Here is a 14,775-nt window from a genome sequence, read left to right as displayed (position 1 = left end):
GCCTTGCCTGCCCCTGGACCTGGTTTTTGCATGCGCTGGCAGGTACCACAGTCTGGCCCAGTTGGTTTGCTCCTGGGGCTGGCGTTAGTGAGGGTCACAACCTTGACTGCCTAGCCCACCAGCAATCGCAGCTCTCGGGCACACTGCTGGTGCTGCAGTCCAGCTGGGGAAGCCCACAAATCCCCTGCTGAATCACTCCCAGCCCCAGTTCTGTTGCATACCAGTGGGTGCTGCAGCCCAGCCTGATGTGGCTCAGTCTTGCTCCAACACACCAGCAGGTGCTGCAGCCTAGCTCTGCCTAGCCTGTCCCCTGGCAGGTGTGCACTGGCAGCTGTGCACTGGCAGGTGATGCAGCTTAGCTCAGCCCTGCTCTCCAGTGTGGATGAATCCCTTGGCCTCACCCAAACATGCCCTCCAGATTCCCCTTTCTGAACCAGTGATCTCAGCTCCCTCGATTACCTGTGAGTGTAATGGCCTGGTCAGTGGAAGCCCCCAGAAGTCATTCCACACCTGTTAAGCATGCCCTTAGTAGCCCCTATTCTGATTGACTCCTGGAGAATCTGGAGCGTGTTCCCCGCTCCCCACCCTCCACCCTTTCCAGCACTGAGGCAGCATGGTCTCACCTGGTAACCTCCCCTCCGCAGCCTGGTTCTCTGATTCTGCCATGTCTGCAGTCACTTTTTCCACTGAAGTATTGAATTCTTCAGTTATCTATGAGTGTTAGAAACAACTTTTCCTAATTCGCATTAATGTTGGTGTTTTGACCTCCTTCCTTGAGTCACAAATGTCCTTAATGGCATCTAGAAAGGTAAGTCTTTCCCTGAAGGGTTTCAATTTACTTTGCCTGAATTCATCAGAGGAATCACTGCCTGTGGCAGTTATAACCTTATGGAATGTGTTTCTTTTTTTTTTTTTAAAGATTTATTCATTTTATTACAGCCAGATAAACACAGAGGAGGAGAGACAGAGAGGAAAATCTTCCGTCCGATGATTCACTCCCCAAGTGAGCCGCAATGGGCCGATGCGCGCCGATCCGATGCCGGGAACCTGGAACCTCTTCCGGGTCTCCCACACGGGTGCAGTGTCCCAATGCATTGGGCCGTCCTCAACTGCTTTCCCAGGCCACAAGCAGGGAGCTGGATGGGAAGTGGAGCTGCCGGGATTAGAACCGGCGCCCATATGGGATCCCGGGGCTTTCAAGGCGAGGACTTTAGCCGCTAGGCCACGCCGCCGGGCCCTGGAATGTGTTTCTTAAATTGTAGGACTTGAAAGTCAACTCTTTGATCCATGGGCTGTGGAAGTGATATTATGTTAGTAACAATGGTGGTATTGCATTCGCTCACCAGCTCTTCTCCCCCTATCATATAATAAATACTGTTTTGGATGTGGAGCAAGGAAAGAGAGGAAGTTAGTGCTGTGGCATAGCAAATACAGTCGCTACCTGCGTTACCAGTATTGCCACATGGACACGGTTCATGTACCAGCTGCTAAACTGCAGATACTGCTCCTTGCTAATGTGCTTTGGAAGGCAATGAAGGATGGTCTAAGTCCTTGGGCCCCTGCACCCACACGGGATACCCAGAAGAAGCTCCTGGTTCCAGGTTTTGGACTGCCCCCAGCTCTGGCCATTGTGGCCTGTGGGGAGTGAACCATTGGATGGAAGATCTCTCTTCTGTCTCTGCATCTCCCTCTCTTTGTAACTCTACTTTTCAAATCAATAAACAAATATTAAAAAAAATTTTTTTTGGCACAGTAGTTAAGACTTTACCTGAGATGCCTGCATAGAGTGTCTGGTTTGAGGTCAATTCCAGCTTCTTGTTAATGTGTATTCTGGGAGGCTGCAGGTGATGGCTCAAGCATTGGTCACTACCGCCCACATGGGCGACTTAGAGTGAATCCTGGACTCCTAGTTTTGCCCTGGCCAAGCTGCAGCTGTTGTGACTATTTAGGGAGCAAACCTATATATGTCTTTCAAGTAAATGCAAATAAGTGCAACTAACTTATTACAGATCAGTGCAATAAGAGTAGTAACATTATTTAAATATTCTGAACATTATCAAAATGTGACAGTCAGTGAATACCATGCTGGTGGAAAACTAGCACCAGTGTATCTGCCTGACAGAATGTGGCCACAAACGTTCAGATTGTAAAAAATGCAGTATCTGGGGCTCAGTAATTCAGAATGCATTAAAATATGTTCATGATTTGGTGGTTTTTACCATAAAATATTGGACTCATTTCAAGAGGAGGTGAGGTTCAAGTTCTTGGGTAACCCTTTTGTCTTTCTCTCCGTTGCATTGCATTTCTCACTTACTATGTAGTAGACCTCTCTGTGACACTTACTGCCTTAAAGCAGCAGTTTTATTTGCTCACAGTTCTGTGAATCAGCAGTTTGGGCTCAACCCAGCCTGGCAGTTCTTCTTTTGGTCTCACCTGTAGTCCCTGTTGTGGCTTACCTGGGTCTGGATGATCTTAGATGAGCCCCATTCCCATCTGGTGGGTGATGTTGGCGCTCTTGCATGTGTCTCCAGGGGAGCTCTTGCTTCTGTACTTAGCAGCTCTATGTCCTCGGGGTGAGAGCCAAACCTGCAAGTCCCCCAGAAGAGAAGACGCGGAGTCCTCTGACATCCTTTGGTTGCAGAGCAGGGCAGGAGACCAGCTCAGATATGGATTGTCAAGTTCATCTCTTGACAGGAGGAGCTGCAAAGAATTTGTAGTCATTTCAGATCAACCACACTAACCTTTGTGGTATGCTTAGTGGTTTCAGCTATTATTTTTAAGTTAAAAAAAATCAACAGCCAAAGAGGGACTAAAGATCCCATATGCTGATCATTTCTCACATGGTCCCTGTAGCTAAGACCACACCAGGCCAATGTGAACAGCCAGGGACACAATCCGGGTCTCCCACCTGGTTGGAAGGGACCCAGTTACTTAAGCCAACATGGCTGCTTCCTAGTGTGCGCATTAGCAGGAAGCTGAAATCAGGAGTAGATCCAGGGCTGAAAGCCACACGTTCTGTTAATGTGGGATGCGAGCATCCCAGCCAGTGACTCAACTGCCAGCCCACATGCCTGCCCTGACATCATTTTTTTACATGTCGTATTTATCTGTTATTCTCACAAACTATGGCCAAACGTACTGATCTCAAGTTAATATAACTTCACCCTTTGTTCATACATTACTCTCAGAAAGTATCTCTCTTACGTCTTAGTATCTTTCCCTCTGCTTTCTAAACCCTGTTGTCTCTTGTGATCTTAGCCAGTATAGAACCTTGCTGACGTGACTTTGGGACTCTGTGTCTTAATATAATCTTGATTTTAGAAAAGATTTATTTGAGGTTCTGTAGTCATAAGTCTTTTTCTCATTTCAGGATTCTTAAAGATGTGAAAAATGAAATTGAAAGGCATTCTTACATTATACCACTTTTCTTCTTGACAGAATGTGAAAGATCTAGTCTTTAAAGGTTTAAAACTTGACAAATAAAGTGTCTGGGGTCATTCTTCAAGGATAATTGCTGAGAAATGCTCTGTGATTTCTCTTGTTAACCAGACTGAAGTTATTTTTCACTTGAGAAAAATTTTTCTTTGATTTTTTTTTCCTCTCTGATCATGATTTGTCATAGTGTCCTCTCCTTCCCACCTTATCCTTGTTATTTCTAAATGGGATATTCTTTTACATTTTATACTTGTGGTTCTAGACTTGTAGTGTACCCATTTGTATGATTAGGTTTTCTGTGTACTAATTTACCATTAGTAGTCCTTACTTAGAGTATCAGTTATGCTATTTGGAATGCTCCGTGAAACTTCCTTTAGTATATAGGCAGACTCCATGTTTACATCTTCCCACATTTCTTGTGGGACATAATTATTTCTTCTCTTTCTCTTTTTCTAAGTAGAGATTATCAATTTGTTCCAAGATGTGTGTTTAATAAAATTTATAAATAAAGGTTAATCAAGTTCATCTCATGGTGAAATTTGGGAAATTCCATTTGAAAGAGAGAGGAATGATTAATCAAGATCCTATCATTATTGGAAAAAATCTGTGCTAGACCATATTACTATTATTTTCAGTCTTTAAAAAAAAAAGAAAACTTTAATAGAAATGTAAGATCCACACTGAAGAGTGTGCATATTTTCAGCTCAGTAGGTTATCATGAAGTGGCCATACTTGTATAACTGCCATCCAGATTAAGAGCTAGAATGTTACTAAGATTCCAGAAACTTCTTCCTGAATATTAATTAGCTCCACCCTTACCCCAATTTCCAGTCATTTCCAATTCATATGCATATTTTTTAAAGTTGTGGTTATACTATTGACATAAACTCACCTTCTGGGACTCCCAACATGCTCAGGAAATGTCATCCAGAAGAATAACTGTCTTGGTCTATCCATACGGGGAACGAAAAACTACTATAAAGACTTTCTTAAAATTGAAAAAAAAAGCTTGTGTATTTTTTAAAGATTTATTTATTTTATTGAAAGGTCAGATTTACAGAGAGAAGGATATACAGAAAGAAAGATCTTCTGTCCACTGGTTCACTCCCCAAGTGGCCACAGCTGCTGGAGCTGAGCCGATCTAAAGCCAGGAACCAGGAGCTTTGTCTAGGTCTCCCATGTGGGTGCAGGGTGCTAAGGCTTTGGGCCATCCTCAACTGCTTTCCCAGGCCACAAGCAGAGAGCTGGAATGGAAGTGGGGCACCAGGACATGATTTGGTGGGATCCTGGCACATGCCAGCTAGGATTTAGCCACTAGGCCGTTGCGCAGGGTCCAATTTTGTGTATTTTTGTTTTGTTTCAGTAGCTGGTACTGAAAGTTGGTTCTGACTCTCAGTTGCTTGAAGTTCAAGTGTTTTTTAAAATTATCTCTTTTGTTACCAAAATAATGGATATTACTTAAAAATTCAGTTTATAATTTGGTTCAAATCCCTATTCCTACAATTCCAGACTTAAAGATTATCAGCATGGGGTGGGTGTTGTAGTGCAGAGGTTAAGATGCCACCTGGGACACTGCATGCCATAAACCCTGATGGTTTTCTTGGCTCCTGCCATTGGCCTGGCTTAGCCCTTGATGTTGTGGCCACTCAGGAAGCGAATCAGCTGATGAAAAATCTCTCTCTCTCTTGCCCTGCCTTTTAAATAAGTAAAATTAAACAAACTTTGAAGGTTGATAGTAGGTCAGAATTCTTATGTGAGATTGAAAACTGAGTTTTAGAATGGGGCCGGCATTGTTGATAGGATAGCTGTGTCCGGTGCATTCTTGATCTTACATGGTATTTTCAGCGTCTGTCAGAGCAGACAAGCTGTAGAGTTGAAAAGAACATATCCCAGAAGCATTCAGTGTCCTCAGGCATTAGTCTCTGCCGTTTCCTCTCGCTGCTTTAGTAATTGTGTAATTTTTTTAGCTGAAAGTTATATAACAAGAGCCTGTTGTTTTCCCCAAGCCCCAAACATTGGCCAGGCCCAGGTCTGTAGGATCTCAGTGCCCTCCTAGGGTGGACTGGGACAACCTGTGCTTCCGGCCTCTGCACTCGCACAGTCCTGGCAAGGGCGGCTTCCTGGCACCTTGGCCACCCTCGCCTCTGCCTCCTGTTGCTGAAGCCCCTACTCTCTTGCTCATTTTCCCTTTTTTGTCTGGAGAGGATTGCTTTAAAATCCAGGCAAGCATACTGACCCAGCACACTGCAAATTATTCTTATATTTTAAGGAATTTATTCTTATTTTCATGTGCTTCAAAGGCAGAACAGGAGGGTGGGGTGGGGAGGATAGCTAGATACACATATACACATTACACATTTGTGTACAGGCCAAGATTTTCATCCTTTGATTTGGACTTATTCCCCAGTACTCCACAGCAGTTAGGATTGGATTAGGCTGAGCCAGGAGGCTGGAACTCCATCCATATATCTTACATGGGTGACAGGGACCCAAGTACTTGAGCTGTCATCTGTTGCCTGCTTCCCAGGGTGCTTTAGCAAGAAACTGCATGGGAAGCAGAGTAGTCAGGATTCAGATGGGACCTTCGGTATGTAATATGGCTGTCCCAAGTAGCAGTTTGCCCTGCTATACTGCAACACCTTCCCCAAATTACTTTTTTTAAAATAAAGATTTATTTTTATTACAAAGTCAGATATACAGAGAGGAGAGACAGAGAGGAAGACCTTTCATCCGATAATTCACTCCCCAAGTGAGCACAACGGCCGGTGCTGCAGCAATCCGAAGCCGGGAACCAGGAACCTCTTCCGGGTCTCCCACATGGGTGCAGGGTCCCAAAGCTTTGGGCCCATCATCGACTGCTTTCCCAGGCCACAAGCAGGGAGCTGGATGGGAAGCAGCGCCCATATGGGATCCCGGCGCGTTCAAGGCGAGGACTTCAGTCGCTAGGCCACGGTGCCGGGCCCCCCAAATTACTTTTTAAAGTTCTTTTCAGTATGACAGTTTTAATCAGCTCTTTAAGGTATCTTTTCTCAACCCTTTTCAGGGTCAGTGTCTAGGGACTTGACTTTCTGCCCAGCTATACCATGGGGTTCCTAGGAGTGGGCATCTCCATCACTTTCCCTTCAAAATCTGTTTCATTTTTGCTTCTGTTTCTTCCAGGGGTTCTTAATTTTTTTCACTGGCTTTCTCATGCGGGCCGTTACTTCCCCAGCTAGCTGCATTGGAAGCAGGGGAACTCAACAAGGCATTTTGATGTGGGATCCAGGTATTTGAAGAACTGCAGTGTCTGCCGCAGTGTGCTTATTAAAGTTAGAAATATTGATTACACTGCGTCAAAGCAAAAATTAATAATAGAACTTATATGAGCTCTTACTTTACTAGTTATTCACTACCCTAGCAAAACAGCAGCTGAAGAACAGTATGAAGACTGTTTCTCTTCGAATCTTTTATTACATAAAGAAATACAATTTGATGATATTTTCACATAAATGCTTGTTGATTCTGAGTTTAGATGAGAAGATTTGCATTTTGGTCACAGGATAAAGAAGACTGATAGGGGAGTTTGAGATGAAATGTATCACAGCGGGCTTGGAGGGCAGGAATACATTTTCCACTTGAATCAGAGGCCGAGCCTGGAGGCTGTTGCCCTTCAGCGTCCACATGCACACTTGCACTGTAGGGGAAGAGGGTTAACCATGACAGGCCTTGGCAGTCAGCCTTCAAGAAGCCCTGGAGGGGGTTCAGGGAAATCTCCCCTGTTAAAAGATTGCTGAGTTGCCTCAGATGATTTATGATGGAGTTCAGTTGCCTTCAAGCTGAAACTTTTGAGTTCTTCATTTAGTCTTATTGATCCCACTGCCTACAACATTCCCCTGCCTCCACTGTGCCTGGATCCCACGAACAACAGGGCAGGCACCCTGGTCAAGGTAGGCAGTGCCTTATCAGAAGCACACACTGGCCTCAGCTGTTCTTGGAATGTAAAATTTTTACATTCCTGGCTTATAGACTCAGCTTGGCCCTGCCATAGCTGTTGTAGCCATTTGGGGTGTGAACCAGAAGTTGGAAGATCGCTGGCACTTGCTTTCTCTGTCTTCCTCCCGCTCTATGAAGAAACATTGTGCTGCCTAACAGCAGCTGGTTGTGATACTCAGCTGCAGAGCGCTCTGAATCACTGTGTTTAGGGTCAGGGATTGAGAATATGAAGGAAATTGCAAATTGTCTCTCCTCTTTTCCCTGCAGTGTGTACTTAGGCAAATGCTGCATTTATGGACTTCAGGAAGGTGTTCTGTGAACACTGGGTTAGGGAATCCTGGCTGGGTACCAGCCCTGAGCAGTGCTGGTGGTGCTGACCACAGAGCCACACTCGGGACACAAGGCTGTGCGGAGGGGCCCACTTGTCTGTGATCCCCAGATGATTCACGGCTTGGCTTGAGAACTGCAGCCTTAGGAAATGCCTCTGGGAGACTGCAGCTTATTCTTTTGACCCATTTGAAGTTTGGTTTTCTTTTTTTTCAGTGCCACATAAAAATGTTATTGTAAAATCATTTTCTTGGCATTGAATGATAATTTGTAATGGAGTCATATTATATATTTCTTTTACAATTAAGTACTTAGAACTTGGAAGCTTTTTTATATCCTCTGATAAACTGGTAAATTAATTCTGTCTATCTTAGATTATTGACTGCCTTTAATTTTTTTTTAAGATTTTTTTTATATGAAAGGCAAAGCAAGACAAAAAAGAAGGGAGATAGAGACAGAATGAGAGAAAGATTGTTCTGTCCCCTGGTTGACTCCCCAGGGCTAGGCCAGGTTAGGCTCAACTCAACAGCTTTACCCAGATCTCTCACAGGGGTGGCAGGGGCTCAAATGCTTGGATCCTCTTCTGTGTTCCATGCACATTACTGAAGAGCTGGATTGGAAGCAAAGCCAGTGAGACTGAAACCAGTTCATGTACAAGCTTATAGCAGTTATTCTCAGCTTTTTAAATTTTTGTTTATTTTTCAAAGGTTTACTTGAAGGGCTGAGTGACAGAGAATAAGATCTTCCATCCACAAGTTCTCTCCCCAAATGGTTGCAAGGACCATGGCTGGGCTATGCCAAAGCCAGGAACCTGGAACTCCATCTGGATCTTACCACGGGTGGCAGGGGTCCAAGCATTCAGGCCATGTTCTGCTGTCTTCCAGGGCACATTAGCAAGGAGCTGAATCAGAAGAAGAGTAGCTGGGACTGGAGGTGGGACTCTGAAAAAAAAAGGGATGCTGGTGTTCTAAGCTGCAGTTTAACCCACTTTACTGCAGTTCTGGTACCTCTGCCTGTTTCTTTCCAATGTCATGATATTCACCTCTTGCCCATTTTAGAATATCTGTTTTTCAATACAGCAGTGTTTTGTTAATCACCATTACATCCTATAAAAAAGTGATTTTTTTATGCTGTATAGAAAAAATGGTTACTTCTGTCTGTGTGTGTTACCACATAAGATGATCATTTTTATTTTTATTGGAAAGACAGATATACAGAGAGGAGAGACAGAGAGGAAGATCTTCCGTCTGATGATTCCCTCCCCAAGTGGCTGCAATGGCCAGACCTGAGCTGATCTGAATCCAGGACCCAGGAGCGTCCTTTGGGTCTCCCATGTGGGTGCAGGGTCCCAAGGCTTTGGGCCATGATCAACTGCTTTCCCAGGCCACAAGCAGGGAGCTGGATGGGAAGCGGGGCTGCCAGTATTAAAACCGGCGCCTGTATGAGATCCCAGCACATGCAATGCAAGGACTTTAGCCACTAGACTACTGCAAGATGATCATTTTAAAAAGGATAATCAAGATTCTTCACCTGTGTAAAGGATTTTATTTAATTCATGTAAGAATCTATACCCAAAAATCTTAACAGACACATATGTGGATTGTCAAAAAGCTTATGGAACCATGAATTTAATTTTTTTTTTTTTTTGCATCAAAATAAATGAATCTTGGGCCTGATGTGGTGACCTAGTGGCTAAATCCTTGTCTTTCATGTATCTGTATTCCATATGGGCGCAGTTCAAGTTCCACTTCCCATCCAGCTCCCTACTTGTGGCCTGGGAACGCAGTAGAGGATGGCCCCCAAAGCCTTGGGACCCTGCACCTGCGTGGGAGACCCAGAAGAGGCTCCGGGCTTCAGATCAGCTTAGCTGCCGCTATTGCAGCCACTTGGAGAGTGAACCAGTGGATGGAAGATCTTTCTGTCTGTCTCTTTTTATCTTTGTAAATCTGACTTTCCAATAAAAATAAATCTTAAAAAAGTAAGTAAATAGGGCCCAGCACAATAGTGTAGCAGCTAACGTCCTTGGCTTGAATTCGCCAACATCCCGTATGGGTGCTGGTTGTAACCCTGGCGGCTCCGCTTCCCAACCAGCTCCCTGCTTGTGACCTGGGAAAGCAGTTGAGGACAGCTCAAAGCTTTGGGACCCTGCCACCCCTGTGGGAGACCTGGAAGAAGCTCCTGGCTCCTGGCTTTAGATAGGCTGAGCTCCAGCCATTGCAGCTGCTCAGGGAGTGAAGCATCAGACAGAAGATCTTCCTCTCTGTATAACTGACTTTCCAATAAAAATAATTTTTTTTTAAAAAGTAAGTAAATAAATCTCAACATTTAAAAATTTTATGTTGATTTTCTAAAATCAGTTTATGTTTTCATTTTTTAATTTAAAGAGAAATGGACAGAACTGCATTCACCAATTCACTCTCCAGATACCTGCAGCAGCCAGAAGCCAGGTCAAAGCCGGGGCCATGAGCTCAGTCTGGGTTTCCCACATGGAAGGACCCAGGTGCTTGAACCATCATCTGCTGCCTTTCTGGGGACAGTTAATAAGAAGCTCTCGCTGAAGCAGAGGAGCCAGGGTTTGAACCAGGAACTATGACACAGGAAACAGGCCTCCCGAGTAGCATCTTAATCGTTGTGCCAAAAGCCCATCCCAGATTTATCTTTCAATTGCATTTCCTCATACACTTCTCAGAGTACCCTTATGTAGGGAATCACTGAATACCAGAATTAATGTACTAATTGGTACAAAATTGGCAAAATTGGAGCATCCATTGAGACTCCATAGGACAGCATTCATTGGCTGCTTTTATGAATGAAAAACATATGTGTGGCTGTCAGTTTTCTATAATTTACAGATTGTAAAATACTCCAGTGAAAGGCACAAATTCAGGTAACTCATCTGGAATGGCTCCAAAACTTTTCCCCTACTTCAGCCCCCCCACCATTTTTCTGAAAGCAAGGTCATGGGCAAAGGGTCTTCATATAGGAATATCAGTGTGAAAAGGGGGGTACTTAGGTTTGTGGAAAAGGAGGTATTCTGTCATGTCTTTCATTCTCTGTCCAGAGAATTCTGCATGGCCAAGAGTATGTTTCTGGAAAGGGGAGGGATGGCTTTCGTCATGAGGAAGCAGGATAGGGGTTAGGAAAGAATGAATGGGATCCCTTCCTGTAAAGTCACTTCTTCCATGCTGTCTACTTTATTTTGTCTGTTTGTTAGCAAAGTCTTAATATCTTTTTGATTCATCTCAGAGTGGGGACTATGGAGGACATTAAGAAAGAGCCCTGTGTTTACTCTCAGTCCTAGAATTAAAGGGCCATGCTCTGTCACCCAGAGGCCACTGGGCCAGGCATGGTAATTAATGAAAACCATGTCCCCCTCGCCATAGAACACCTTGGCGCAATCTATGTTCCTGACCAGAAATTTTTTACAAGCCTCTTGGTTAGTTTAGTAAAGTGCTCTTTTCTTTATTATCTTCTTGGTTTTTATCATAAGCTTTAAATTTATGGAACAAGATGTGGTTTAATTAACTAATGGAGAAATATCGTTATTATTTGCATTAATTTGAATCAATCTATTCATGACTTTGTATCACTGCACTTCTAGGTCTTTCTTGTGTTACCAATTAAGTCTAGATTGATGAACGGTGCTGATGCCGTGGCCTTGACATTTATCAGCAGTTCTGAATCCTGAGTAAATAAGAAGCTGGAGACTGCTGAACAAGGATTCGGAAATGTCAATTTTAAGATACCTTGCATTAGAAAGAAGCCGAAGTCTTGTTTCTCTGGTTCTCTTCTCCAGAGTGGTTGATGCTTAACACACTAAAGGGCTTAGCGTATGAAAAGGTACAGATAGCTGAGTCAGGTAAATTACTATAGTAATCTTTGTGTCCCGTGGGATAGCAACTCTGAAGTGTAAGGGTAGGCAGATAATCAGGAGTTTGCCTTTGTGTGGCACTGTTTTTAGTAGTTCCCTAAACAAGATTAGAGTTGGGTTGCAGATGTGCCGCTCCAGCTTGAGGGGCCAGAGAGCCAGTGTGAATGCCACAGCATCTGCAGGTCTTCCAGACGCTGCCCCACATGGCACTGCACTCTAGTGTCTTTCCAAAGTCTCTGTTAGGGCACTTTCCACATTCAGGGTTGAATGGATCATTTTCTGAAGACAAAACCTAACACTGTAGCTTCCTCTCTGTCCTCACACACTGAGCAGTGTGTGTTCGTAGTCCCAGAAGGCATCTTTCCAGTGTCTGTCTCAGGAATCTTGTAAGCTCTCAGGCTGAGTAGGAGAGGGGAGATTCCTTGTAGGCAAGTTGAAACCATTGGAAACAATTCCTTAACTGTATCTTAAAAAGAGAAAAAGAATAGACCTTTTATCAAAAACTTACCCTTGTGGCTTTTCTAGTTAAATTGCATTTACTAGTGGATGCTCTACATTCTAAATGGCTTTAGCATTTGCAACCCATTTGGAATTTTTGTCCATCCACATATGATTCTTTGTTTCTGTTTCACAGGTGGCTGACTGTTCTTGGGATGAAACAATAAAGATCTATGATCCTGCTTGTCTTGCTGCTCCTGCTTGAGATCTGCTGTGGTCAGAACCAGAGGTTGCCTGAATACGGCGTAAAAGCACCATTAAACTCGTGACAACACAGCTGTCATGCTTTGGCAAATGCCATTCGGATTTCAACTTTTTCAAATTTACCCTGCAGTCTGTTCTGAGGCAGCTAACAAAGACTCTGGCTCATCTAGGCCTGGTATATAAGCCATATTTCTGAAAATCCTATGGAATAATTGATGTTATAATGTCTATTAAAATGTAACTTCTGTTGTGAAATGGACTAAAGTGTGAGAGATCAGTAGATTATATTGATAGTTACATATTTAATTCTTATGTCACTTTTGATGAAAAGAAAATAGTCACTGCTGTTGAAATCAAAATAAACTACGTCTCTTGATAATTTATCACTCATGATATCCTCAATTAGATTGTTCCAGCATGTGTGTATTTGCAGGACTACCTGTCCAGAGGTAGTTGTCAGGGCTGTAATCAACATTTCATGTGTTCATCTATTGAGTAGTTGTTTGTTGGGCATTTACTGTGTGCCTGGCAGACTCAGTGAGATTCTCTCCAGGACTGGTACCATGGTTTCAGAGCATGAACTGCTGTGAGTTAAGAGCTTCCTTTATTAAACATTTTTTGCATGCTGTGTTAGGTATTTGTTACTTTCATAACACACTGTTTCCATTTTTCTGCTATCAGAAAATTTTAAAACTGTTTATTAAATAAAGTCTTAGGTCTTGCTAACGCTTCCAGCTATTGCCCTTGAAGCTAGTCTTCAATAATGCCATAAGCTTCCTGGCTACCTCCCTGAGTCTCCTAGAAAAATCTCTAGATATACAATAATTAGAAAAATGTATGTCTTAAAGACTTACTTGTTTGAAAGGCAGAGTAATGGGAAAAAGAGAGTAAGGAGAAGAGAAGAGAGAAAAAAGAGCAAGACAGACAAAGAGAAATATCTTTTCTCTGCCCAAATATTCACTCCCCAAATAGCTGCAACAGTGCAACAGCTGGCCCAGTGCAACAGCTAGGGCTGAGCCAGACTGAATCCAGGAGCCAGGAACTAGTTCTGGGTTTCATAAGTGGGTGGCAGGATCTCAAGTACTTGAACTGCTTGCCAGCTGCTTTAGCAGGTGCCTAGATCAGGAGCAGGGTAGCTGGGACTCAAACCGGCTGTATGGGATGTGGGCATGCCAAGCAGCGGCTTAACTCATTGTACCACAGTGCTTGCACTGATATCTATATCTTTATATAATATTAAGGCATGTTATAAATGATGAAAGTAAGAATTCAATTTTAAGTTTTTGAAAATGTTGAAGAACAAAATATGCTTGTAATAGTGAAAATAATTGTTATATATATATTTCTTTGTTCGCTTCAGAAAAAAAGTTTAAACTGCGTCTTTGCAAAATTGAGACAAAATAAATTTTGAAAAGGTGGAGTAAGAAATGAACTTAAAAATATGGAAGTTATACTGACTGGGCCAACAATTTGCTACTTAAGATTTCCAGCTACGGACTCTGTCCCTGTGCCAGGAAGGCCTTATTGCCACATTGGCATGTAGAAGGTACTTGATAAATTTTGTTATAGAATGGGTAATCTCAGGGAAAGTAAAGCTCTTGCTGGTTCTTAAATCAGCAATAATTATTTTTGAAAGACCCCATAAAAAGGGCACTGCTTAACTTAAGTGGCTTGTAATATACACAGTGCTCAGCCAATCCTAAGAGTTGTCACCATTGTGGGTTTCATGGAGCTTTTTTTTTTCTCTCTTCCTGTAAACAAATGGCATCACACCGAGATTTGATTCAATAAAAGCAGTTTCATGCTAGTGGTTCTTCGAGTCCACATAGTTTACAGTCCATCCTTTAAAATACTCTGGGTCATATTTACAGTGAAAATGAAATAACGAGTTATTCTTTTCTTAGAGTGCAAGAGATTTTATCAACAACACAGTCTACCATATATCTTTTTAAAACCAAAACTTGTGATTTAAAAACTGACATCTCCCTTAATTTCTATTTCATGTCTATGTCAAAGATGTTATAGATATTTAAAGCCCTGACTGTTTATGTATTTGAAAAGTAGAAAAGGAGCTTGAGATCAAATGTTTAAAACAGCTTGGGCCAGACCAGGCCAGAGCCAGCAACCCTGACTTAATCCATGGCTCCTACATGGGTGACGGGCCCGAGTACTCCAGCCATTGCCTGCTGCTCCCAGGGTGTGCATTAGTAGGAAGCTGAATTAAAACAAAGCCAGGACTTGAACCTAGGCAGCCTGATAGGAGGCAGACCTCCCTCCCAAGCAACTTCCTAACTGCTATAGCATGTCAGACCATTGGCCTATAACTCAAGGTCTTAGAAATATGAGTGTAGTTGAGTGGTCATACTGAAGATAGTATTAGGAAACCAGAAGAAAGCAAGTTGAATTTTCTCCTGAAAGAAAATGCAGGTTTTTGAGTCCTTGGTAGCTCCCAAGCTAAACACCTTGAG

The 14,775-nt window shown here is 43.1% G+C and overlaps 1 protein-coding gene across 1 annotated transcript in view; it reads left to right on the top strand.

Annotated features, from left to right (window-relative positions):
- The window catches only part of PEX7 (peroxisomal biogenesis factor 7), an 82,283-nt gene extending 68,989 nt beyond the window's left edge, over window positions 1-13,294 (top strand). Inside the window, exon 10 of the mRNA XM_004587264.4 lies at window positions 12,240-13,294. Within this exon, the coding sequence (XP_004587321.2) occupies window positions 12,240-12,308 (69 nt within the window). The 3' untranslated portion in view covers window positions 12,309-13,294. The remainder of the gene's footprint in view (window positions 1-12,239) is intronic.
- Window positions 13,295-14,775: the final 1,481 nt, after the last annotated feature.

This window comes from Ochotona princeps, chromosome 1, assembly GCF_030435755.1.
Source record: "Ochotona princeps isolate mOchPri1 chromosome 1, mOchPri1.hap1, whole genome shotgun sequence".
Classification (NCBI taxonomy): domain Eukaryota; kingdom Metazoa; phylum Chordata; class Mammalia; order Lagomorpha; family Ochotonidae; genus Ochotona; species Ochotona princeps.
This window is presented reverse-complemented; position numbering and strand designations above follow the sequence as displayed.